Source organism: Molothrus aeneus, chromosome 5 (genome assembly GCF_037042795.1).
Source record: "Molothrus aeneus isolate 106 chromosome 5, BPBGC_Maene_1.0, whole genome shotgun sequence".
In the NCBI taxonomy this organism is placed as follows: domain Eukaryota; kingdom Metazoa; phylum Chordata; class Aves; order Passeriformes; family Icteridae; genus Molothrus; species Molothrus aeneus.
The window spans coordinates 66051949-66074297 of record NC_089650.1 but is presented as its reverse complement, the minus strand read 5'-3'; the positions used below and the strand labels follow the sequence as shown (position 1 = coordinate 66074297).

Below are 22349 nucleotides of genomic sequence, written 5' to 3'. Positions count from 1 at the left end.
GAGGGCTGAAACTCGGGCTTAAAACGGGCGTCCTCGAGGATCCGATCCATCCATCCATCCATCCATCCATCCATCCATCCATCCATCCATCCATCCATCCATCCATCCATCCATCCATCCACTCATCCATCCAAGGGGTGGTTTGGCTCCGCTGGCCGTCGAAGAGCAGATCCCGCTCCCGGCCGCAGGCTGAGCCCAGCCCGGCCCCGCTGACCGGAGGCGGCCCCGGAGCTGCGGAGCCTCGGGATTTAACGGGATCCCCGGTATAAAAACTCCGGGAGCCGCTTCCTCCCGCACCGGGGCTGACGCGCTCTGGCCGGCGTGCGGAGCACGCAGTGAGTGACTCGTTCTAGTGCTTTTAAAAAAATTTAATATTATCCTTTTCTTCCCTCCTCCTTTTCTTTCTTTCTTTCTTTCTTTCTTTCTTTCTTTCTTTCTTTCTTTCTTTCTTTCTTTCTTTCTTTCTTTCTTTCTTTCTTTCTTTCTTTCTTTCTTTCTTTCTTTCTTTCTTTCTTTCTTTCTTTCTTTCTTTCTTTCTTTCTTTCTTTCTTTCTCTCTTTCTCTCTTTCTCTCTTTCTCTCTTTCTCTCTTTCTCTCTTTCTCTCTTTCTCTCTTTCTCTCTTTCTCTCTTTCTCTCTCTCTTTTTCTCTCTCTTTTCCCGCTCATTCTCTTATTCTCTTTCTCTCTTTCTTTCTATTTCTTTCTCTCTTTCTTTCCTATCATTCTCTTATTCTCTCTCTTTCTCTCTCTTTTTCCCTCCGTCTTTCCTTTCTCTCCACGCCTTTTGTGTGTGTGTCTCTCTCTCCCCGCACCCTCTGTCCCTGGTTCTCCCTTTCCCCCTGCGCTCTCCCTGTCGCCGCTGTCCCCCTGTCCCTCTGTCTGTCCCCCTGTCTGTCCCTCTGTCTGTCCCGGTCCGTTCCCGCCGGGATGACCCCGGGGTGCCGCTAGGGGATGCCCTGGCTCAACGCAGCGCCCGCCGCTGCCGCCGGCCCGCGGGCCCGCAGCCAATCAGCGCCGCCAGGGGCCGGCGGGCCCGCGGGCTCCCAGCCAATCAGCGCCGCCCGGGCCCGGCGCCCCAGTTCCTGCTGGCCGCCCATTGGCCGAGACGGCGGGGGGGCGTGGCCCAGCGCGGCGCCCGGGGGTCCCGTCGGTGCCTGCCCCTCGCGGCTCTCCCGCGTCCCCAGCGGGGCAAGAAGGGGAAAAAAACCCTAAAAAAACCCCCTAAAACGCCCTAATCCCCCCCAGATCGGGAGTACAAACTTGGTCGTAGCTGTGTGCTTGTATCCTCAAACATAACAACGATTAAATCCCTTCTGAGCCGCGCCGCTGGAGCAGGCAGCTTTATTCCAGAGGGGAGCCCCCCGGCCCCGCACCTGCCCGCACATCCCTGTCCCGGGGGGCTCCCAGCCCGCCGGCATCCCCCGGGATGCCCGCCCGAGAATCCAACCCGTCCCCTCCACGCACCATCTCTCCGGGCTGGCCGCTCTCAGAGCTCCTGGGACAGCGGGAAAACTTAATTTCCCCCTTAAAAAAAAAAAAAAAAAAAAAAAAAAAAAGCAGAAAAATTTCAAAAATAAATTTAAAAAAAGGGTGCGTGGAGGGGACATGGAGAGGAGTTTGTTGCCGAGGGGTTCCCGCGGGGGCAGCGCGGGGGCGGCCGGAGCCGGTCCCCTCCTCAGGCTCCGCCTCCCCCGGGCTTATGACACTGGAACCTCCTTAAGTTGCGTCTCGCCACAGCTGTCTGTAAGCACTGAGCCGGCTGGCGCCATCCTGCTCCTTTCAGAAAGAATGCCTTCCCTGTAAAAAAAAAAAAAAAAAAAAAAAAAAAAAAAAAAAAAAAAAAAAGAAAGAAAGAAGGAAAGAAAGGAAAAAAAAAGATAAAAAAAAAAAAGGGAGAGGGAGAGAGAGAGAGAGGAGGAAAAAAAGTAGGGAAAAAACAATAGTGCGAGCGAGAGCACAATCTGATCTGATCAAGCACTTTCAGCTTCATCCCTCCTGGGTCACATACTGCTTCTCCACCAAGGTTTGTGCGGAATTTCTTGAGCAACTTGTCGCTTTTTAAATTTTTCTTTTTTCCTCCCTCTCCCCACCCTCCTTTTCTCCTCGCTCCTTCCTTTCGCCCCCCACTCTCTTTTCCCATCGCTTTACCCCTTCCCTCCCTTCTCTTTTCCCCCCGTTCGCCCCTTTCTCGGTTGCATAATAATTAATGAGCAATCAAAGTGACTCTGGGCTGCGCAGCAGCGAATGGCACAAGTTCTCACCGGCTTAAGCCACTGGGGCTTCTCAGGTGCAAATGGAACAAATAAAAAAATAAACAAACAACCGCGGCGACCAAAAAAAAAAAAAAAAAAAGAAAAAAGAAAAGCCAAAAAAAAAAAAATCCCCAAACCCAAGGAAAAGTAAGAGCTGGGCGGTAGGAGCGCGGTGGGAGCTGCTGGGCTCCGCTCCGAGCCGGGAGAGAGCGAAAGAGAAAGAGGCGCTGGGAGAGAGAGGTGGGTCCAGGGCAGAGCAGGCGCTTCCCAGGGATGGCTGCCGAGGGATGGGATGGGTTTGCTCCTGCCTAAAAAGTCAGGTGCTGAAGTTCAGAACTTCTCAAGTACGTTTCTCTCCCTGCCTCTCCCTCTCTCTCTCTCTCTCTCTCTCTGCTCCTTCCCTTTCCTCTTTCTCGTTACAGGTGATCAAAGAAGAGAAACATCTGCAACAGAGCGGAAGAAACGAGGGGATCTCGCTGCGTAGAGAAATTTTTCCCCCTGAGATTTTTTTTTGTTTTCCCCTTTTTCTCCCTTTTGATTTTATTATATCCCCCTTTTTTTTAAATTTTTTTTTTTTTTTGGAATCGATCGTTTATCACCATACCCCCAACTCCCTCCACACACTTTTAAACCAAACCTAACCAGAAACATCCCCGAACTCGCCGAGCACTTTTTCCCCGCCCTGCGCAACTCCGGCAGCGTCTCCCGCTCCCATCTCAAGAAGCCCTCCGCGCCTTGCTGAGGAGGAGGAGGAGGAGGAGGAGGAAGAGCAGCGGCAGAAGATGGAGGTCTCCACGGACCAGCCGCGGTGGGTGAGCCACCACCACCCGGCCGTGCTCAATGGGCAGCACCCGGACTCGCATCACCCCTCGCTTGGCCATACCTACATGGACCCCACGCAGTACCCTCTCGCCGAGGAAGTGGATGTACTTTTTAATATCGACGGACAAGGCAACCCCGTCCCGCCGTATTACGGCAACTCCGTGAGAGCCACGGTGCAGCGGTACCCCACGGCCCACCACGGTGAGTGTCCGTCTGTCTGTCCCTCCGAGCCCCCCGCTGCTGTCGGGCAGACCCTCTCCTGCCGGCGGGGAAGCTACGTCACGGGTGGATTTTGGGGTTGGCTTATTGGAAATAAATAAAAATTCAGGCTTCCTTCCTTTCTCTTCCTTTCTTTCACTTTCTTTTTTTTTAAATATTTTCTTTCTTTCTTTCTTTCTTTCTTTCTTTCTTTCTTTCTTTCTTTCTTTCTTTCTTTCTTTCTTTCTTTCTTTCTTTCTTTCTTTCTTTCTTTCTTTCTTTCTTTCTTTCTTTCTTTCTTTCTTTCCTTCTTTCCTTCTTTCCTTCTTTCCTTCCTTCTTTCCTTCTTCCTTTCTTTCCCTCTTCCTTTCTTTCTTCCTTCCTTTCTTCCTTTCCTCCTTTCTTTCCTTCTTTCTTTCTTTCTTTCCTTCTTTCTCTCTTTCTTTCTTTCTCTCTTTCATCCTCTCTTTTTATCTCACATCTCTCTTCCCTCTCTCTCTTCTTTCCCTCTTGCTCTCTTCCCTTCTATTTCTTTCTTTTTCATCTTCCTCTTCATTTCTTCCTCTTGCCCCCTTCTCTTCCGCTTTGGTTTCTCTCCCCTCTCTTTAATTAGGCTAACAGTTAGTGTTTTCATACTGTGTTTAGTTTTTGCACGATTAAGCTGCTCTGGGGAAGCAAAGCAAGCTGGAGAGCAGGGGTGTGAAAATGACCCCGCTGTCCTCACGCTTGGGCTATTTAATTCACACTTGGTGAGCTTGTTAGGCTTGGGACGAAAGTTTTGCACACATACCCAGGGCAGCACCATGGCGTGGGTTTAAAATAAGAAAGAAACTAAAAAAAAAAATAAATATAGCCCGTGGTGTAATTAGGTTTCAGAGCCGGTGTGTTGTCCTGAGGGTCCTGCAGGAAGGTAATGATCCACAATGTGATTCTTGTTCCTGGGTCACAGCTCTGAGAAAGAGGTGAAATACCTGGGGCCGGTGGGGCCCAGGTCCACGGAGGGATGAGTACTTTGGTGCCATCTTTTCTGAAGAAGTGGAGAGGTTCAGTTTATAGCTGGAGTTTACCTGGATGGTTTAAAAAATTAGGAAAGAAATACAAAAAAAGAAAAAAAAGGAGGGAAAAGGACAGAGGGTGGTTTGTGAAGCCGGACAGTGATCTCTGTCGTGGCAAAATGTAAATCCCCGAGTTTTGCAGTGGAAATAACCCCAAAATCATGGAGAAAATGGGATGAGCGGAGTGGAGATGGAGCCGAGCGGGTTCAGGAGGCTGCTCCCAGCCCTCAGCAACTTGTTGAGTGTGAGCCTGCATTAGGCTCCGCTCAGTAACTGCATTGTTCTGCTATTAGTCCCTTTAAAACAATTATTTTTAAGGATCAGCAGCCTTTGTCCTTTCTTTCTTTTCTCCCCTTTTCATTTCTTTTTTCCCCCAATATATCAGCAGAAAGTGGAAATGCGGTCTCTCTGATCTAGCCTGAATATTATTTACTATGCTACTTCCTGGGGAAGATAATGAATCTTGACCCTTTCTATTCGTATAACCCACCTTCCCTTCCTTTTGAGCAGCGACTTTCAGTATTGTTCACGAGTGTCTGCTATGGTGAAAACCAGTTTGGAGCTTTTCTAGGCACACAGGAGCTCCCCATGCAAACACATGTGTCCACCCTGTAACTATGTGTGGCTCTATCCATCCGTGTTTGCATCTCTCCTTCTGTATGTTCAACAGTCTCTATACACATATCACAATGCCTGCAAGAGGTTAGGGATCTCTGGGTGTCAGAGACTTTCCAGGGCTTTATCATCAGACACAAACTTGCTCCCTTCCAATTGAATAACTCTGTTTTCCATCTCACAGCCATTCACTCAATTGCTGTGGATTTGGATAGATTTAATTCTTAGGATGGATTTTTCTATTTGCTTAGCAAGGGCCGAAAATAATTTAAAATATTAAGTACAAGCCCTTAGGAACATTTATAACCACAGGAAAAAAGATTTGACTGCAGAAATCTAGTGAATTGTTTTTTCCCACAAATTCCAGGTCTGTATTTTAAAAGACAAGTGAAGTGTCCCTTGTCACAAAAAGGGTTTGGAGCGCTTCTTTTGAGGCAATTGGTACCCTCAGCGTGTGCCATACCATCGCAAAAAAGCCCTCTAACATTTCTGTGCAGTCTCGTGGAAGAAGAAAAGACAAACTGAGTGGTTTGAAAAGTTTATCAGCCCTGTTGCAAAGGTCATTATCATGTCTGTGGGCATTTTCTGGTCTTCTTCGTTTGACCAGAGAATTCCCAGGGTTTATAGCTCACGGCTCTGTTCGGGAAATCATTTTCCAGCTAAGACAAAAGAAAAATATTTCTGCAGTCGGGACTTGGCAATTTCACGCAGGATCTTTGCTTCAAAGTCTTCGTGGGATTGCCTGGAAAACGGAGAGAGTGAAGCAGAGCTCACAAATCCCGTGTCACAGGGCTGGCACCGTGCTTGGAGGGTCCCGACCCCAAAACCCGTTCCTCAACAGGACCGGAGCTCCCACTCCGTGCTCTTGTAGCTTTTAAAAATTAATTTTTAATGAGGAGCGAGGTTTCTCATCAGATGTAATTTTCCTTGCGTGCTGAGCTCTTTGGGAAGGACGAGGGGTGGCGGTGGGGGAAGAACGTCCCGGGACCCCCACGGGGGGCTTTGCCAGGGTGGCAGAGGGATGTGACCGACGTGTCTCCGTGTTTTCTCCGAGCAGGGAGCCAGGTGTGCCGCCCCCCGCTGCTGCACGGCTCGCTGCCCTGGCTGGACGGGAGCAAGGCGCTGAGCAGCCACCACAGCGCTTCCCCCTGGAACCTCAGCCCCTTCTCCAAGACCTCCATCCATCACAGCTCACCGGGACCCCTTTCCGTCTACCCACCCGCCTCCTCTTCCACTTTATCCGCCGGCCACTCCAGCCCGCACCTTTTCACCTTCCCGCCGACCCCTCCTAAAGATGTGTCCCCGGATCCGTCCATCTCCACCCCCGGCTCCACCGGCTCCACCCGGCAGGACGAGAAGGAATGCATCAAATACCAGGTGTCCCTGGCCGATACCATGAAGCTGGAGTCCTCTCACTCTCGGAGCAGCATGGCCTCTTTAGGAGGAGCCACCTCCTCCGCTCACCACCCCATCACCACCTACCCACCGTATGTCCCAGAATATGGCTCTGGACTTTTTCCCCCCAGTAGCCTCTTAGGAGGATCGCCCACCGGCTTTGGGTGTAAATCGCGACCAAAAGCACGGTCAAGCACAGGTAGGGCTTTTGGCTTCTTCATCCCCGTTGCTCGGGAGAGGAAGCTGAGGGAGGGAAAAGTGGGGGGCAGAGGAATGGGGCTGAGCCCTCGCTCCCCCCGCACGCAGGGACATGTGCTCGAGCATCCCTGTGACAGGGGAGCAGCAGGGGCTGGAGCCCTCGCGGGGGATGCACACGACGCTTCACCTTTCCCACAGGTTGCTCTGCTAGGTTTATAACCAAATTCCCCCTCGTCCAACCCTGGCTGGGGATAGAACCAGGCCCAGGAGCCCAAACCACCCACCCGGTGCCGCGGGGCTCCAGTCCCGGGGGCGACCCCACGGTGCGCTCAGCTGCGGCGTCCGGGGAGGAGGCGAAACCGAGGGAACCGCAGCATTAGCGATCTCTCTGTATTTTAATAATGGTGCTAAATCCCGGCCAACTTCCCCCGCCCGCCCTCCGCCTCGCTCTTCCCAGGGCCTCTTCCCATGCGGCGCCCGGGGATGCGGGGAGGGTTTTCCCCGGGGCGGTGTGGGGAGTTCGCCCACGCAGCCCCCAGCCCCGGCCAGCTCCGTGCCGGGGGGTTTGGATCGCCCACAAGGACAGTCCCCAAAAGTGTCCCCAAAAGTGTCCCCCGGGCCGCCTTTCCCGGGGGAGCTGGGGGGGCCCAGCTCTGTGCGCTCCCCGCGGGATGGGCGGCGAGAGAGCTCCGGCTCCCGAACACGCCGGGCTTGGACCTTCCTGTGCACGGAGGGGTGGGAGTGAGCCCAGGGGAATGTGTTTGTGTGCAGAGGAAAGGGCGATTAGTCAAAACTCTTTTTCCCCCTTTTCTTTTTCTTTTTTTTTTTTTTTTTTTTTTTTTTTCTCTCTATTTTGTTTTTCCGAGGAGGCTGCTGCGGGGTTGCCTGGCATGAATGAGATCAGTTTTCAGGGTTTTTCCAGGGTGACATTTACTCTGTCTGTCTGAGCAGGGACTGTCTCTATTTAGCTGATATGTTTGAGCTAATCCAATTATTTTCAGACTGCTGCACGCGACAGTTGCATTGTTTATCCAGCGCCAGGAACTTTAATAGAGTCCGGATGCAGTTAGAGTGACAAAAAAACCCAGACCTGTATGTTTTGTACATGAAAGCGGGAGAGAGAGAGAGAGATGGGGTGAAACAAAAGAGAGGGACAGAGACTCAAACAGCAGCGGCTGTCCCGTTTAACCGGAGGGGAACAAAATGACCGGGGTATTAACGGGACCGGCTCCCCGGCTGGCCCCAGCACGGACCGGGTGCCATGTCCGGGCTGGGGACCGGTTTATTGTGGCCGCGGGCGGTGCTGAGCATCCCCCGGCCGCCCCGGCGCCCGCCGAGCCGCAGCTCCCGCCGGGCACCCACCGGCTGCGCGGTATTTTCAAACCGCCTCGCCCCCCTCCACCCTCCCCTCTTGTTTTCCTTTTGCCACTTTCTGTTACTTTACCTTCTAGAAAGACATCTGCGGTTCGTGATAAACCAACCCCAGCAGCAACACCTATTTTTTTTTCTTTCTCTCTCTTTTATTTTTTCCCCTTTAGAAGTTGATCTTAGCAAGCTAGGACCTCTCAGACAAAGAGGGTTAGAGCTGGAGAAAAAGGAGGAAGGGGGTGATTTTGCAGGATAAAAGAGGGAGAAGCGGCTGCAAATGTAATTTTTTTTTGTTGTTGTAGTTGCTGGGGAGGTGTGAGAGAAGAGGGGTTCGGTGCGAAGGCTCTGGAGAAACGGTTGCCGTTTGTGGTTAGGGCACGGGCGCCTCTTGCTCGAAGGCAGCACGGGCTGGGGCAGCGGGGAGCCGGCTCTGTGCTGAGCTGGCTCTGCTCTGCTCTGCTCTGCCCGGCTGAGGTCTGCCACCGCTCTCAGGTGGGCCACCACCGACGTTAGGTACAAAAAAACTTCCCCCACTAAACCAAAGACGCAACAAAAGAAAACCCCCTCAGCCCTCTGAAAGTAGCTGAGAGGCAGGGGCTGCACCCTCCCAGTTCCCTTCTCCAAGCTGGGGGAGATATCCCGCTACAATAGACAGGGAGAGGATAAAGAGGTGCCCAAAAAGAAGGAGAAGGAAGGAAAGAACTTATGAGGCAGGCTTGGGGCTGTTTGCTATGCTAGATAGCCAGGATGGACCATCAGGCTGCAGATGTAATGAGGAAACCAGAGAGGCTTCTGAACGTTTTGGGTGGTGGAAGTTAAATTTCAAATTAATCAATAGCAGATATTGTCAAAGTTGTTATGTATTGGCTGGAGCTGGGGAGATGTTTTGGAGGTTATCTGTGGTTATTTTGGGGGTCATTGATGTGGTTTGACCTGAGGCCAGAGGAAGAGCCCTCCAGGCTCACAAACACCCCTGGGAGCTGGAAGAGTGCTCAAGGAGTGACACTGGGGTCCTCATACACATCAGAAAGGGGCTCATGGACTTAAATTCTGTATCCATTATTTTGGGTGTAGAAGGCTGGAGGCTTCTTGCAAAGCCTGCCAAGGTTTTTCTGGTGCCTATGGAAACTTGGGGTCTCCAGAGTTGTAGAAGCCCTTAATCCAAAGATGAGGGGAAATTGTCAGCTCCCCCCACTCCCCCAAAGAGACCCATGGGAGGAGTGAGAGCTTCTTTGGGGAGTCTCTTGAGCCACCATGGCACTCGGGCTGTCATTGTCACCATCCCTCTTCCCTGCTGCTGGGACACAGGCCTGATGCTGCCTGTGGAGTGGTGCTGGGGAGGGTAAGAGGATCAGAGCCCACCAGCCTGTGCCAGGGACATTGTTCAGTCATGGACTCTTTTTTGGAAATTCTGAGCTTTGGGGGGACTGGCAGGGTCTGGCCTGGCTGGGTCTCTGGGGAGGTTTTGGGTTTTTTTTTGGGAGGGGGGGCTTTTCCCAGCCCCTTTTATCTTTGCTTTCCCTAAGTGAATCATGTGCTCTCTTGTTTCCAGAAGGCAGGGAGTGTGTAAATTGTGGGGCTACCTCAACCCCTCTGTGGAGAAGGGATGGCACTGGGCACTATTTGTGTAATGCCTGCGGACTCTACCACAAAATGAACGGGCAGAACCGGCCCCTGATCAAACCCAAGAGAAGACTGGTGAGTCTCCTTCTATTTTCTTCTTCTTTTTCTGCAGCTTTTGCTTCCTATCTGCAGCTCAGGATGGACAGGGAACTTCAGCCAGCTCCCACTGGTCCCACTGTGTCCGAGGGCTGGGAGGGAGGGATGCTTGGAGAGTTGGTCCCAGCTGCTGTGGGCCTCAGTTGTCTGATCCTCTAGCAAACTGCAAAAGTAGAAAAGAAAACTACTCTAGCAAACAGCAAACTACTCTAGCAAACTGCAAACTGCAAAAAAAGGTTTAAAAATCAAGATCCGGGGCTTCTTGTAAACCAGAACTGAGTTTTCAACTCCACACGGTGTCCTGAGGACAGTGACATTTTCCAGGTCCTAAGGGCAGGAAAATAATTTCCTAGTGACCAAAGAGATTATCAAGAGTACAGGATTTCTCCTGGGCTCTCCAAACTTCTGCCCTCCACTCTTTAATGTGTCTCTATCCCCCTTGGCTGGTGGTGTCATGTACAAGGGACCCAAACTGGGTGTCACTGGGGTGTCACTAGTCCTGCAAAAAGCTGGAACCATCAGGTCCTGGTGCCACTGGTACCTGGTGTGGTCATTTATGTCTGTGCCATCTGGGTCTCAAATGGTGTCACAAGGACACAAGGCAGAGAGGATGGTGAGCGTGCAAAGCCAAGCGTGTGCCCAGGCTACAGAAGTTGGAGGAAGATGAAATGAGTGGGTAAATGTTTGAAATAATAGTTACAAGACTGCTGACTGTTCTAAGCCCAGGCAATACGTTACAGCATCCCCAGCGATCTGTTCATGCATTTTCCTGGAAGCCACAAAAAGGTCTGGAAGCTGTGGGCATGGCTAATAAATGTGTTAAAGTGTATTTGGCAAATAATCAGGCAGACCACAAGGGGAAAAAATATATCAAGTGGGGGAAAAAGTTATGGTCCCTGCTTGGGAAGTTATTGAATGTTTCGAATCGAGGCACGTTTGGTTTTGTCAGGATTAAAGATGTGGAAGGGCTGCTCAAAATGTGGAGGAAAGGTGGCTCTTGCCTCTCTGTGGAATTTCTGAGCTGATGGATGGATCTGACCAGTTTGGTGAGACTTGTGCCCGGCATGGCCAGACCTTGCAGGCAGGACAAGGCTGGTTAATTTGTGTTCCCCTTGAAGGTGCTCACAGCTCTTAGGTCGGGATCAGCTTCCTCACCTGTGAGACACCCATAGAATTGTATCAGCTTTGTTCCCTCTGGCTCTGGGAAGCATTTGCAGGGTACATTCCCAGGAAGCCACGCTATATGCAGTTTTCTCCGAAGACTAGGTGTGCATATCAATTATGATAAACACACCCCGAGTCCTGTGACTGAAATTAGGATACAAGATCGATGAGAAAACCATCAGAATCCCTGACAAAGTATGCTGTGAGGGCCATCAGCAATAACTCTGTCTGGCCCTGTGAGTTTTGGGGAAGATGTGGCTTTGCTCCTCTACCCCACCAAACTTCCTGCGTATGAAACCTCTCCGTGCCCTCCTGTACGGGCTTTTCCCGTATAGGAAAAGGTTTGTCTCTCTCATCTTTCATAGCCTTGTTAGAAAAGAGGAAAAGCTTTCGAGGGAGGGAAGTACAGGCTGGAATTTTGATTTTTTTGGGCAGCTCTCTTGTTCTCTTTTCCACCTCCCCCCCGGCCCTTCTGTCTTAAACACACAGCCCTCGTTTTCTTTATTTTTTTTTTTTTCCTCGTTCTCTCTCTATGTGTAAAGTTAACTTCCTAGGAAAAAGCTGCCGGATATCTGAGCCCTGGAGATAACTCCTAAACAACAGCTCCGTTTCCCCAGTCCAAACACACAGGAGCTTGAGCATATCCAAACAAGCAGAGGGGGAGGCAGAATAGGAAAGCGGCTGGAGAGAGGGGGAGAGCTTTCAAAAAGTGTCTGATGGAACCATGAAAGAATGTCCCGAGTCACCCTGAGCCCGGCACATGTAAAATGAACTATATAAATAAATACGTAGTACAAGGTCATTCTTGGGGGAAAAAAAAAAAAAAAAGAGGAAGAAAGAAAAGAAGTAAAGGGAGACCTTGTCTTGCATTATCGCTCCAATCTTTGGGCATTTTAGTTAAAGTTACAAAAAGTTCCCCTTCTTTAAATGTGGCCTTGCTAAATGTGAAATTTGATTTTTCTACTTCTCCCGTCCCCTACCCCCAGCACTGCCTGGGAAAAAGAAAAAAAAAAAAAGAGAAACATCCCTAATGCTGTTTGAACCTATATTTATTTCCCTTGCTAACGTCTGAAAAAAAAATTAGTCAGAAGGTACCAGAGCTGGGCTTGCATTTGCACTTTCTGTGCCTGGATGTGGATGTGCATGTAGCTGTGGCTTGACTGGATCTCTCCTGCTGCGAAGGCAGATGGGCTGTGGATGGAGGCTCAGGGTGGGGATTCAGCTCCTTCCCTCTACCACAAGGTTCCTGCGTGACCTCGGGCTGGTTTCATAGGCTCTGATCAGAGCTGCACTGAAATTAATGATAGGATTTGATGGGTGGGAGAGAGGAGGCACAGAAATTCTTAAATGCTGAGAACCCAGCCCAAACCTTGTTAAATTCAATGGGTGTCTTTGTGAGGGTGTCCTTTAGGTGACAGGGATGAAGTCTTGCTGGCTGAGGGGACCCAGACAGCTCTGCTTCATCTTGAGGGGGAAGGTGGAAGACCTGGAGATGTTGGCAGGGGAATCAAGAACAGGCAGGTGTTACCACACCATCACTGCCTAAAAAGTCTTCAGCCCTCCTGGAGGCTACTCCTGTCCCTGTCACAGGCAGTGGCAGCCCCCATCGCTGCTGAGATAAAAACCTTCCTTTAGTTTTTTTCCCATTCCCTGCCCATGCAGATGCAGAGCTCTCCGTTTCCAAGTCAAGCCAAGCTGGTTTTGGAAGGATTGTAACCAATTTCTCAGCAGGCCCATGCACATACAATCTTATTTTAGGAAAATGATGCTTGGAGCTTTGTGGGTAAATACAGACACTGAAAATGCCCCTTAATTAAGCATCTTTATTAGCGCTTGGTTCCTCCAACCTCCTCAATTTCACCTTTTCATCACTGCTAGCGCTTCTGAAGTTGTGCCTTTGCTCACCGGCAGCTGTGCCATGGGCTGTGGTCCTGTGGATGATATGGGGCAGCTAATTAGTCATCCCATTACTGCCATGGCCAGGCCCCTAGTCGTTGATGAGCGTCAGTGGATGCCATTGCTGGGAGCTTTACAATAGCGTTATTATTCATTGTTTCCTGCCCGCTGCCTGTGTCTCCGGTAGAAGTTGGTACAGCATAAAAGGTGCAGCCTGGGACCAAAAGAGCTTAAAATATTCAGCTAATGATGCTGAATTTTTGCGAATGAAACACAGTAGTTGGAAATGGTTTAAGAGAAGACAGTAGATGTTGTGATTTATTTGTTTATTTAATGTCAGAATTTGTTTGAAGGCAGCGAGGTGGTGACCAGGCGTGTCTTTTGAACGCACTTGCTGTAAGAGAAATTACAGCGAGCGCTGCGTAGAAACCCCAAATATCTTCAAAGGGGATGTTTCCCCTGTGTGGGCTGAGCCAAATATCACTGGTTTTTAGAAATTTCCTTACACTTGATTTTTGGGTCTGATAAATGCAAAGCTGCCACCAAGACTCAATCCAGCCTCTTGCACCTCCAAGCCCTGCACGCCAAGTGTCAGGAGTTGGGGGGCAGAGAACTGCAGACTCTTCTCCAGCTCTTTAGTGAGAACCTGGCTTTGCAAGCTGCTGTCTCCATGCTGCCTTTGGAACACATTCATTATTTAATTATCCTGGTAATTTGAAGGCAGCCCAGTTTGGGTCCATGGCGTGGTCAGGAGGTGTGCGCGCATCAGTTCGGGGCTCTGCTCTTCATGGTGGGATGTTTCACCTTCTCTACTGGCCCTGGGATTTTTTCAAGTCCCATGTGCTGTCCCCAGCTCCTGCTTGTCAGCAGCACAGAGAAGTTAGCTAAAGGCCTCCTTGGGACTGGCTTGGTTCAGAATGGTTTATGGTCAGGCAAAATGGAACTATCCCTACGGGCAGCCTGAGAGAGCCACTTGCTGTCGGATCAGCCACTCTGTGATGCTTCCTAGTGCTCATGGGCATTGTCTTATTTATTTTTTAGACAGCCCTTTTTGTCTAATTAAAAGAAAAAAAAAATCTTCCCCTATCTAAAGCAAAACCAACCCGTCCTCTCTCCACCTACGCCGCATTCAATTATGATTAAAATTGCAACATGACCTAACAAGAGTTGGTATTAACGCTAAGGCTGTGCCAGTGTCCATGTTTGCATTTTGGGTTTGTTGTACGGTATCCAAAGATGCGGTATTTTCTTTCTTTTCTTTTTTTTTAAATGTTGGATGTGCTACAGTGTGCGGCTGTGTGGGGTGAGGGGTAAATTTGAAACAGTAAGAGCACAAAAGAGAGCATTAAAGGCTCAGTTCTGCAAGGTGCCAAGCATTGCTATGATCTGGCAAATCGCTTAAGCACATGTTTTAACTTTAAGCACATGAGCAGTTCCATTGAAAGCAATGCATCGGGATGAAATCAGAGCTCTGGGACCATGTCATATTGATGAAGAATAGATAGGATGGGGATCTAAAGGTCTTTTTTTTTTTAGGAGCTGTAGGCATTTGCACACACGCAAGCATGCATACGCGCTCACACAGCAGTCTGAAAGCTCCTGTTCCTCCTTCAGAGGCAGAAGCACAATTTGTTTGCTAAAGTTACAGTTTTTAAATGATAAGTACGAATTTATGCGTGTGAAAGAAGAGCAACTTTACTAAATTTGACTTTGCTAAGTCATTATCACAGCTAACAAAAAAATCTTCTGTATACACTTTGCCACGTAGATTTTTTTTCATGTTCCTACCCCTTTATGAAACGGTAAATTCTTCTTTCAGGCTTGTTACCAATCCTTAAATAAACATGAAGGTTTGGGCTGAGAAAAGGGTGTAATTAAAAAGTTGGGATTCTTGCTCCTTGCCGCGGTGTTATTTCCGATCTGGAGCCTGTCTCCTTTGAAGCTGAGCGGAGCTTACGGGACCGGGCTGCGCTTGCGGTCGGGCCCAGCGAGCAGCTGCCCACCCTGGTCTCTCGCTGGAGCCGGAGTGACTCACGCCCTTGACTCCAGCAATTGTCAGTTCAGGCCCTGACTGCAGAATTAGACCCTTGAGGGGTCTGGGAGAATTAAGATGGAAAGACATGTTGGCATTTAAATAACATTTTCCCCTCTGGAATGGGCTGTGCCAGTGCTGCTAATTTTGATGAGTTCTATCAGAGGTTTAGCACTCACTTTTAGGATGCCCTTTGGCACCTGATTCAGTTCACATATAATTTGGGATTAAAGTACCTTGGGGATTTTTTTTTCACAATTATTATTTGTTCTCACAAGTCAGTTTCTGGAGGCCTCTGCTGATGTGCATCAGTCTTGCAGGGTTGATGTTTTCTTTCTCAGAAATTTTGCTGATTATATTTTAAATTTTTTTTTTAACACGGGTGTTTTTCTCTTCCTCTCCTTCTCTTTCCCTCCTTCCCACAGTCTGCAGCCAGGAGGGCGGGCACGTCCTGTGCAAACTGTCAGACCACCACTACCACCCTGTGGAGGAGAAATGCCAACGGCGATCCCGTCTGTAATGCCTGTGGGCTCTACTACAAGCTGCACAATGTAAGTGTGACTGGAATACTCAATAATGGGGCCTCAGCTTTGGTGCTCAATGATCCAAACTCTTCCTTAACTTGAGGATTTTCAGTCTCGGTGGTGCCGAGACCTCTGTTATCCCTTTGGGGACCCTGGGGTTTGGAGCGATGAGTTGTCAGTCTTTCAAACATAGCCTATCCAACTTGGGGAGGTATAAAACAAGGCTGTCCATGGGTAATGTTAGAGCTTTTCCTTGCCTGAGCCAAGAAAGGAGGGGTGGGTCAACACAGAGAGACATTATCTGCTGCTGTTTGGGCTCAGAGAGTTGGAAAAGACAACACACTGTCCTGCAAGCCGATACCCCTCCTATGCGTAGCTTGGTTCCTCCAGCAAATACAAACTCTGGAAAAAAAAAGAAATACGTGCCAGAAACTATTTAGATCATTCTTGGGTTTGTGGCTGCCTTTGTCCTGTCCCCAAAGATGATTTATTTAGGCCCTGTGTTTGTGCTGGTTGATGCAAACGAGTCCCAAACCAAAAAAGGACTTGATTTAGTTAGTGGGTTGCAGAGTCTGCTCAACCTGTGATGTGAATTTCAAAGCATCTGTCATGGAAGGGAAGGAGAAATGAAATGAAATGAAATGTAATGGCTGGCAGATTTAATCTAATATCTCCATGCAAAGCCAGCTTGCAGGAACCGGGGATATGTGCCCCAGGGAAAGAGCTAAAAGGACCTGAAAAGTCTTCTACTCAATAATACTGCTAATAAAGGAGACTTAAGGCTACTTCTGCTCCTCTCATTCCACTTGTGGCATTAGAATAATTATTATGTCAAAAGAAGGAAAAGACTTCAAATTTCTCTGCTTTGATATATTTTTTTTCCACTAGTGGTTGATTGCTTTGTGTTTGGTTTGGAAATCTGGGGCTGTGTTTTGCCCTTATGTCCACCCATGGAAACACATCAAAGACTTATCGGGTTTCATGGGGCGTCCAACCCTTGTGGTATCTCAGTCCCTTCCATTTGTTATTTCAAACTGTTTGGTTTCTTAGGATGAGTAAACAAGTTTGGATTAAGTAGAAAAAAAACCCCAACAAACAATCAGGCTAATTTTTCACATGTTTCATGGGAGGCATCTCTCTTGGAAAAAAGGAAAATGTGTTTACCTTTTAGCGGGCAGGTATCTCAGCACACTTTGAGTCTGATGTAGCAAGTAAAGCTTGTCATCAAACTCTCAGTGTGATCACTGCAAACACCCTGGGTTGGACACAGAGTGAAAACTCTCAGAACATCACGAGAAAATATTCTGTTTGCTATTTTCTTGGCAAGAAGGGATCAAGGCCAGCCAGCTTCACTGGGCAGGGGATCTATGCTTGTGCTGTTTCCATTTCGGCCTTGTAGCCACCCGTGGTAGGACTTAAATCAGGTAGTTTGGGAAACCTCTAAGGAGCTGCTCCTCCTGTAGCCAGCAAAGCCCTTTGAAGGAAATAAGCTCTTCTTAGTTGGTGCTGGTGGATGCCTGTGTTTCAATGGGGTGACTTCTACCCTTGAAGATAGTGTGGTTCCTCCCCATGCCTGCAAAAGATGGCAGGATGATGAGTTACAATGTGCCTGATTCCATTGTAGGCATCTGACTGGAGAAATCTCCTCCTGAAGTGTTTAGAATAGTGTCTGAGTGCTGAGGTTCTCCAGAAATGTGCCTGTAAGAGCACATCCTTTTATTTTTTGCACTAACACTGCAAACCTATTTGGCCTGAATTGACCTCTAGATCCAGTGTTTAGGGAAACGTCGATCCAGCTGTGAAATCTGTGACATGGGGCAGGCCTTGAGCACATTGGAACCATTTTCATATTCATTAAAAACACCAACAGCTGCCTAAAAGCTCAGCACAGCTACTTACCAAAGTCAAGTAGTGTCTTGCCTTATGAGCAACGCCATTAATGGATCCTGCTTAAATGAAACCCCCAGAGGACTGAGCTCCTGTGTGAAGCAAAATAACCAGGCAATGATACTAAAATCCAGATATGAGTGGGTAGATCCTTTTTTAAAATAAATTTTCTTAAAGTACTTACCAAATTATTTAGTGAAGTATTTAGTATTTAGTGAAGTATTTACTAAAGTATTTAGTTATGACTGTGGTGAGAAGTGTGGTCTTGCTCCCTATGGGTATATTATCTTGTGATTTCCACCAGGAGAGGGGTCAGAAATAGAGAGGCTGATTGTAGTATGTCCCTCCCAAGCAGCTGTCAGCATGGATGTTGTGCCAGTGCTAGTGGAAGGTCTTTGGATGCTTGGAAGTCGACTTAACCCTGTTTCAGGCTAGGCTGTAGCAAATTCCTGTCTGCTGTTTTATCCACCCCCACTCCCCATTTTTTCTTTTCTTTGGCTTTAATGAAATTTTCTGGTACCTTAACATCATTAGGATATTTTAATGGATTGATCTGAAGTTGAAACTTATCCCGATTTTATGTCCACACCAGGAACGATTGCAGTGAAAAGGCAAATTTTTTTTCCGTGGTGTTAATTTTTTCATGGAGCTATATCAGTTTGTTTTACTGTTGATTCCCACAGCTTAAGCAAACCCATTTGTCAGTAGGATATAAGCAATAATCATAATAGTCTTGGGGTGCATTTAGTGAAGCTGTTGGCATTCCTCCCACTGACTTCAACAAGAGCCAGCTCCATTAACACCAGTGTTAACAATGACTAATATTTCACATTGATACAGTGCCTTTCATCCCGTGGCATCCCAGAGTGCTTTCTAAGATACAGCCAGCCTGGAAGATTAACCCAACGTTGTAATGACTATGTCTGAAGGATAAATCCACTTCAGTGACAGGACCTTATTGAGGTCAATGGCAAAATCCCATTGTCTTCAGTCAGAGCAAGATCAGGCCTATAATGGTTAAGACTATCCCCTGGATTTGATCTGTTGAATATGAGGTTCTCATCCTTGTTATTTTAGTCCTTAGAAGTGGGATGAGCCTTTGCACACTTCAGGGGTGGGTGGGAGTGTACCTTGCTGGAGGTGCACAGCAGGCTGGCCTGAGCCTGTAGAAGTCAGAGATTTGCCATTATTTTTGATAAAATTCATCAGAAAAGGCCCCTTTCACAATACTCTAAAGCAGGCCTATGTGTCCTGAGAGCAGAGCAGTCAGTATTTTGCATATGATAAAACAAAGAGCATAATTCCTGCCCATAATTAATTGGCTCCATCTGAAATTAATGAATTTCATATACATGCGTTGGGCTGGTTTAATTTTAATTTAGCATGTGTTTGTCATTTTTATCAGAATGAATTTTCACGGAGAAGGTCTTCCCTCCGGGTCTTTCATTTCTCTACCCCAGAAACAGAGATGGGTCCTTAGCTTTGATGTTTTGGGGACCACTTTTACCCTGCTGTGACTGGTCTTTGAAGTCACTGGAAAAAATTTCCAGCTTGCTGCTTTGATTATGCTGGTTTCTGACATTTATCTGAGTCTTTATCTGTTTGGCTCTCGGGTTAGTTACCTGCTTGGAGTGTGAGACCATTTACACTGGGATGATGTGGCCAGACAACAGCTTGCATGGCAGCTCTGACCCCAGCTGTGGGGCTGGCCATGGCTTTGTCACCATCCTGACGCAGAGCTGGTGTTCCCATCCTTGAGTTTTACATAAAATCGTGGCCAGGGCCATCCTGTTCTTAGAGACTGAGTGAAACAGAAGAGATGTTGCTTTGGGGAAGTGTTCACTGTTACATGTGGGACATGACACCAAGCAAGGGTCAGGACCCTGTGCTTGTTCCAAGACCCAGAACAGCCCCAGTCCCACCACCAGGCTTATGTCACTTTGCCACAACCAGCTCCCAAGCTTGAAACTTTGCTGCTTCAGCTGGAAATTGGTTCTGGCTTCCCCTGAGCCTTTGTGTTGTGATACAGATCCTGATTTGAAGCTGGTGGGGCAGGGGCTGTGTATGCCTCCCCAAATCTGAGCTGGATTTGTCAGGGATTGGCACTTCCTGGTCTCCTCTGGTGTTGCTGCCTGGTGGGGCTAACCTGGGACTTCTTCCTGGCTTTGAACCTGGGCAACACATCTCTGTTAAAAACTTAAAACAGGCCAGGCAAAGCTTTCCAATCCCAGTCAGTTTTATCTGGAGCATCCTTGTGTGTGCATCCTCATTCCCTCAGTGAGGACAGAAAGCCAGGGAAGTGAGTTATGTTGTGTTTGGAACCCACAATATTTTAAATTTTGCTTGTTGCTGCTGTAGGGCTGGTGTGGGGCTGCTCATGGGCAGATTCTTCCTTCCTACCTTTAGCTGTTGGCAAGCAGGGCTGCTCTTTCCAACTCCCTTTATCCAGAGGCAGAGGAATCAGCCTTTTCTGCACTCATTTTTAGGTGAGGTGAAGGCTCTTGTCACTGCTGGTAAAAAGAGCCTGGGGTCACAAATTCAGACTGGAATGACAAACCAGAGATGAGCCTGGTCCTTCCTCTCCCCACAATTCCATCTTTGCATTAACAGGGAGCTATTTTATCCTGGCCTCCCAGGGGAGAGAAATCCAGGAATGATTCTCATGCTGTGAAAAGGGACCAGAAAGAGGCTGAGGAGCAACAAGTGAAACTTTGCTGTGATCTGGAAGAAGGGAATGCTTTGTTCCTTGTGCTGATTTAAGGTCTTATGAACAAAGAGTTGCTCAGGACCTTTGCAGGGACATCTTTTCATTGTCCTTCACAGATCCTGGTGGACAGTGGATCAATTTTTTTCTCCCTTTTGCAGAATGTCCATCAGCACCATCATGTGCTCACATTTATTATGAAGAATGGTTCAGCCTCAGGGTGATTTGCTGCCTTCTGCTATAGGTGAAATCCTGCAGAGGAGCCAGAGCAAGACCCATTTACATTCTCAAACCCAGATTTTTTAGTTTGTTTAGGGACACTGGAGGCATAAATCCCTTCCCAAGTGTGGTTTATGGGAGTTTCATGTCACGTGTGCTAGTGCATGTTGTGATGCTGGCTCTCTATGCAGTACAAAATCACAAAATCATGGAATATTCTGAGTTGGAAGAGACCCACTAGAATCAATATAGTCCAACCCCTGGCCCTGCACAGGACAGCCTCAAGTAATAAGAGTAATAAGAATTTCTTACAGGGTGTCCAACAGAACTTGTGCTACCATTTCCTAACCCTGATGGATGCATGGATGATAATGTCTGCTGTGTAGTTTCAGGAGGAGATTTTAATGTTTGTTTTCCCTACAAATATGTTTGTATGCATGTAGAAAATACTTTGCTGGTCAGCATAGACACCTGTTTCAGCCCCCCTAAAAAAAATCTGGAAGCCTTTAGAAATAAAACCAGATTAGCTAAAGAAAACCAGAAAGGATGATCAGAGCAAAATCTTCGAAAAGAAGAAAAGCAAGACAAAACCCCATGCCTTTTGTGGAGAGTTGCCCAGCTTCTTAATGGAGCTGTGAGAGCCTGAGACCCCTCACAGCACTGAAATCCCAGCAGTTCTTGCTGCTAATGGTTTTAGATCAGACAGGAAGCCTCAGGGTGAGACGGTGTCTGTGGGGAATATTTCCAGGAGGTAATGATTGGTTTCATACCTAAACACAATGCAATTACCTAATGTGCAGATAGTTGAAATTTTTCAGCTGCTGTGAATTATTCGGGTATGTTTTGCTCCTGTGTGGCTCTGCCAGCAATTTTCTGTCGTCTTGTCTTCAGAAATTTCAACTGAGCTTGGGATTTCCTGGAGGGAATCCGAATTTTGGGATGGAAATGGAGAGGTTGGGTAGCACATGGTGTGTACAGGGGAGGAGGGGGGCTGTGACCAGCTGGTCCTGCTGGGCTGGGGCATGGGGTACACAGGTCTCATGGTGATATGGGGAGAAGGGATGGAAGCACAAAAAAAATAATTGATTTTTGTTTAGATTAACAGACCCCTGACTATGAAGAAAGAAGGAATTCAGACCAGAAACCGAAAGATGTCTAGCAAATCCAAAAAGTGCAAAAAGGTCCATGACAACCTCGAAGACTTTCCCAAGAGCAGCTCCTTTAACCCTGCAGCCCTCTCCAGACACATGTCCTCCATCAGCCACATTTCACCTTTCAGTCACTCCAGCCACATGCTGACCACACCGACACCGATGCATCCTCCATCCAGCCTCTCCTTCGGACCTCACCACCCCTCCAGCATGGTCACTGCCATGGGTTAGCAAGAGACTCCCCTGCTGAATGCTTACAGTCTCAAAATGAGATTTACTTTATATACTACTTGCATTTTTGCAGGCGTGTGGTTATGGGTCTGACGTCCCGAATCAAATGGGAGAGGGGAAAAAAAAGAATTAAAAAAAAAAATTAGAAAAAAAAAAAGGTTATTTGAAGGCGTAAGAGAGAGAAAAAAAATTAAAAATGCAGAAAAAAACTACAAAAAGCACAAAAAAAGGAAAAAAAAAGAAAAAAAGAGAAAAAAAAGTAAAAAAAAAGTTTTAAAAAAGTGATGTTTGCCACTTTTTAAAGGAACTCACTATGGCGTCTATGTATTCTTACCCACTGAATCTGGATACCATTTGTGAATAAGCCATTCAGAACTTGCATTCCCTATTGGACAGGATCTCTAGTGCTGTGAAAAAATAAAATAAAATAAAATAAAAAACGCTGAACATTGCATATAACTTATATTGTAAGAAATTCTGTACATTTGAGGAAGACTTTATTGCATCTGAGGAGCTGCAAAGAAAAAGGCATGAAGGACTCCGAGAGAATTTTTTTTTAAAGGAAAAGAAAAAAAAAAAGAAGATGGGAGGACAATTTAAAAACCAGAAAAACAAACAATGCAGACCAAGAGGAAACGTGGTCTTATGAACAAATGGACCAACTGCCAGTCATGTCTTCTCCTTTTATTTTATTTTTATTTTGTTGGTGTTTTTTTTTTTGGTTGGTTTTTATCTTGGTTTCTTTTTTTTTTGTTTTTTTTTTTTTTTCTGTTTCCGGGGAGGGGGAGGGGGCTGGCTAGAACGGTTTTGATGATGCATTAACTAACTAACTAACTAAATAACTAAATAAATAAAACCTGTAGGGAGATCATTCATTTTGGGTCATGGGGCCCTTTACATAGGAAGTACCAATGGTGTC

General features: G+C 47.6%; 1 protein-coding gene across 1 annotated transcript; it reads left to right on the top strand.

Annotated features, from left to right (window-relative positions):
• The first annotated feature begins 1868 nt into the window (after positions 1-1868).
• On the top strand, positions 1869-22087 carry GATA3 (GATA binding protein 3). Its single transcript, XM_066550070.1, has 6 exons — positions 1869-2023; positions 2675-3275; positions 6000-6536; positions 9456-9601; positions 15140-15265; positions 21146-22087. The coding sequence occupies exons 2-6, from the start codon at positions 3035-3037 to the stop codon at positions 21428-21430; spliced, it is 1335 nt and encodes a 444-aa protein (XP_066406167.1). The 5' UTR covers positions 1869-2023; positions 2675-3034; the 3' UTR covers positions 21431-22087.
• The last annotated feature ends 262 nt before the right edge of the window (positions 22088-22349 follow it).

What these genes read in the sequence shown, in the direction of transcription:
- GATA3 (XM_066550070.1), top strand. Translation starts at nt 3,035, where the DNA reads ATGGAGGTCTCCACGGACCAGCCGCGGTGGGTGAGCCACCACCACCCG. An exon ending in GTACCCCACGGCCCACCACG is followed by an intron (nt 3,276 to 5,999) that starts GTGAGTGTCCGT and finishes TTCTCCGAGCAG; the next exon opens with GGAGCCAGGTGTGCCGCCCC. An exon ending in AAAAGCACGGTCAAGCACAG is followed by an intron (nt 6,537 to 9,455) that starts GTAGGGCTTTTG and finishes TCTTGTTTCCAG; the next exon opens with AAGGCAGGGAGTGTGTAAAT.